This window comes from Salmo salar, chromosome ssa27, assembly GCF_905237065.1.
Source record: "Salmo salar chromosome ssa27, Ssal_v3.1, whole genome shotgun sequence".
Taxonomy (NCBI): Eukaryota; Metazoa; Chordata; class Actinopteri; order Salmoniformes; family Salmonidae; genus Salmo; species Salmo salar.
In genome coordinates this window covers 19,762,516-19,764,992 of record NC_059468.1, presented here as the reverse complement: position 1 = coordinate 19,764,992, position 2,477 = coordinate 19,762,516, and the positions used below count along the sequence as shown (strand labels likewise).

At 43.0% G+C, this 2,477-nt stretch overlaps 1 protein-coding gene across 1 annotated transcript; it reads right to left on the bottom strand.

Moving 5' to 3' along the window:
* Positions 1-285: 285 nt before the first annotated feature.
* LOC106588634 (intelectin-like) lies at positions 286-1,722 on the bottom strand. The gene has a single exon (XM_014177806.2). It carries the CDS (start codon positions 1,681-1,683, stop codon positions 688-690), a length of 996 nt encoding a protein of 331 aa, XP_014033281.1. The 5' UTR covers positions 1,684-1,722; the 3' UTR covers positions 286-687.
* Between the last annotated feature and the right edge of the window lie 755 nt (positions 1,723-2,477).

Below are 2,477 nucleotides of genomic sequence, written 5' to 3'. Positions count from 1 at the left end.
ACAATGGGGCATCATTACAGCACTCAGAACAAGTCCTCTCTATGTCCTTTCGGCTCCCCCTCCTTCTGATTCCTTTCTTTCTCTCTCTCTCTCTCTCTCTCTCTCTCTCTCTCTCTCTCTCTCTCTCTCTCTCACCTTATAGCTCTCTCCTCTCTTTGTTTTTCCCCTCTCTCCTCAGAACATGTCCTCTCATCTCTCTCTCCCTCCTTGACAAAAGGTAAGTTCATCTTAACCCCCCCCCCCACCAAAAAAGAAATAGTATAATGAAAAAGTACAGTAGGCTCATTTAATGTTCTCAGATCCATAGACCACTTTATTGTTACATTACTGCAGGAAGAATGATCAAACAAGCACACACAATCCATACACTGAATTTCAAGCGCCCATCACCCCAACACAACAGGTGTCACAAAGTGGTTGACATAATAACACATGACATAATAATACTTGTCACTATAAGCTATAAGCATTTAATGATTGTGTGAGATGCAAATATTTTTATGATTGATGGAATGGTTATTGCTTTATGCTATTTCTTTATAGTAATGGAATGAATAGATAAAAAATATTATTATTACCAAAATTACTTTTAAATGTACTTTTCATTTAAAACTGTACGAATTGTTTTACCCAAAAATCTATCAATCAATCTATGAAACATTCAAAGAAAAGTAAATGCACTGTGAATTAGCGGTAAAAGAGTAACACAGCTGACTCCAGCATCTGTTTTGATGCACTCCAGCCTACATTGGTCCCATAGCCATTCCAGGCAAAGGAGGTGAAATCCCCACACTGAAGAGGATTACCCTGAGGGAAAAACCCACCACCACCAATACAGTATGCATCAACCTCACCGCCTTTGGGTTTGACCCCAGAGCAGATGGCTGTTGCCGCTCGTTCATGGTTTATGGCTCTGAAACTGATAAAGCCTCCCTCAGTCTCCCCTCTAGTGTTAGGGCCATAGAACATTTTGGTGGACTCTTTGTCCCCGAGGTCATACACTATGGGAATGGAGGGTCCATTGTCGGACAGGTGTGCCCCAACGTTGTACTCGACCGGGTAGCGGTGGAAGAGGTAGTACAGGTTTCCTCCGTACAGATGGAGGAAGCGCCTCTCAGTGTGGTAGCGCATGATCGCAGCCAGGTTCCAGTGGTAAAAGGGCGTTTTGTTGGGAACGTGCCACACCGACATGTCTTCTGCATCTATGTCGTAGTAGCCAGGATTCTTGAAGTCATCGTCTGTGGCTGCCTCCACTGTTCCAAAAGTCTTCCTGTTGGCCCAGTTGCCTTCCCCTTTTGGCCAGTTGGCATTGTTGCCCTGCTGGCTGGTCCAACGATCGCCAACTGTGCACTTCCCGTAGATGTTGTCCTCGTGCACGCTTGCCACCAGAGTCCAGCCGCCGCCCGCTGTGGTCATGTCACAGAAGGTCTGGTACACCACCCCAGTAGATGTGGTCAGGTAGTACAGACCGTCTTCAGCTTGACCATATCGGTCTTTCACTTCCTTGCAGCTTCTGCCAATGAATTTAGCCCTATTTCTTAGCTCACCAAGACGGCTCAAGCTAACTTTTGGAGCTCTTGCCTGCTCAATCGTTTTTACAGAATCAAGCGGTGAAGTGTTTATGCATGACGTCTGAAACACCATCAGTAGAGGGATCGTCAGCAGAAAAGCCTGGTACATCATGACTGTTGTAGTGAGGTCTCAGTGAGGATCTGTTGAACGTTGCTTCCTTGAGGTACTTATATGTTAAGGTTTGGCAATGCTCCAATATCAATGTTTGTTAAAGCACATAGCTATCAGTACTATGGAAGTTATTATCAATGACACACCTGGCAAATGGGGTAATGTTGAAATAAAACATTTTTGCAGACTTGGTAGAAGAAAAAAAATACTTGGAAAACATTTTCCTCTCATAAAGACCCATGTCAGGTGGGAAATGTTGCCCTCAATTTTATGCTCCACAATGTGTTTAATGGATCTGGTACTAAACATTGATGGTGGTATTTTGACAAAAAAAAGCAAGTGTGCTAGAGTTTCCTTTTCAAACAGAAAGTTTGAATTCCACGTCAGTATACCTGTTCTGTCCATCTCATGGAACGAAGCCTAAGCATTCTAATATTTCTTATTGGGTAAGCCCTTTTTTGGATTCCTGTCCTTGTTGTTGAGCACTCATTTCAAATGTAGTGTACACACATCTAATGACTTATAGGTGCTGGGTACAAAAAATGTACTTAAGAAATACTGAAAAGATACCTGCACGCTGATGAACGCCAATGTTGTTTTACTGTGCATTGTTAACAGTGGGAGCATTCATCGCAGGTTGGCATTTATTGTCATGAATCCTGCCTTGGAGACAGCTCTGCAGAGTGATCACTAGCTGGCACAGCCACAAAGTAGTAAAATATGATTTTAAACCTTAAACCTTAACACTATCCTTAACCACACCGCTAACCCTAACCTAATTTTTCATGATTTTT

What these genes read in the sequence shown, in the direction of transcription:
- LOC106588634 (XM_014177806.2), bottom strand. Translation starts at nt 1,683, where the DNA reads ATGATGTACCAGGCTTTTCTGCTGACGATCCCTCTACTGATGGTGTTT.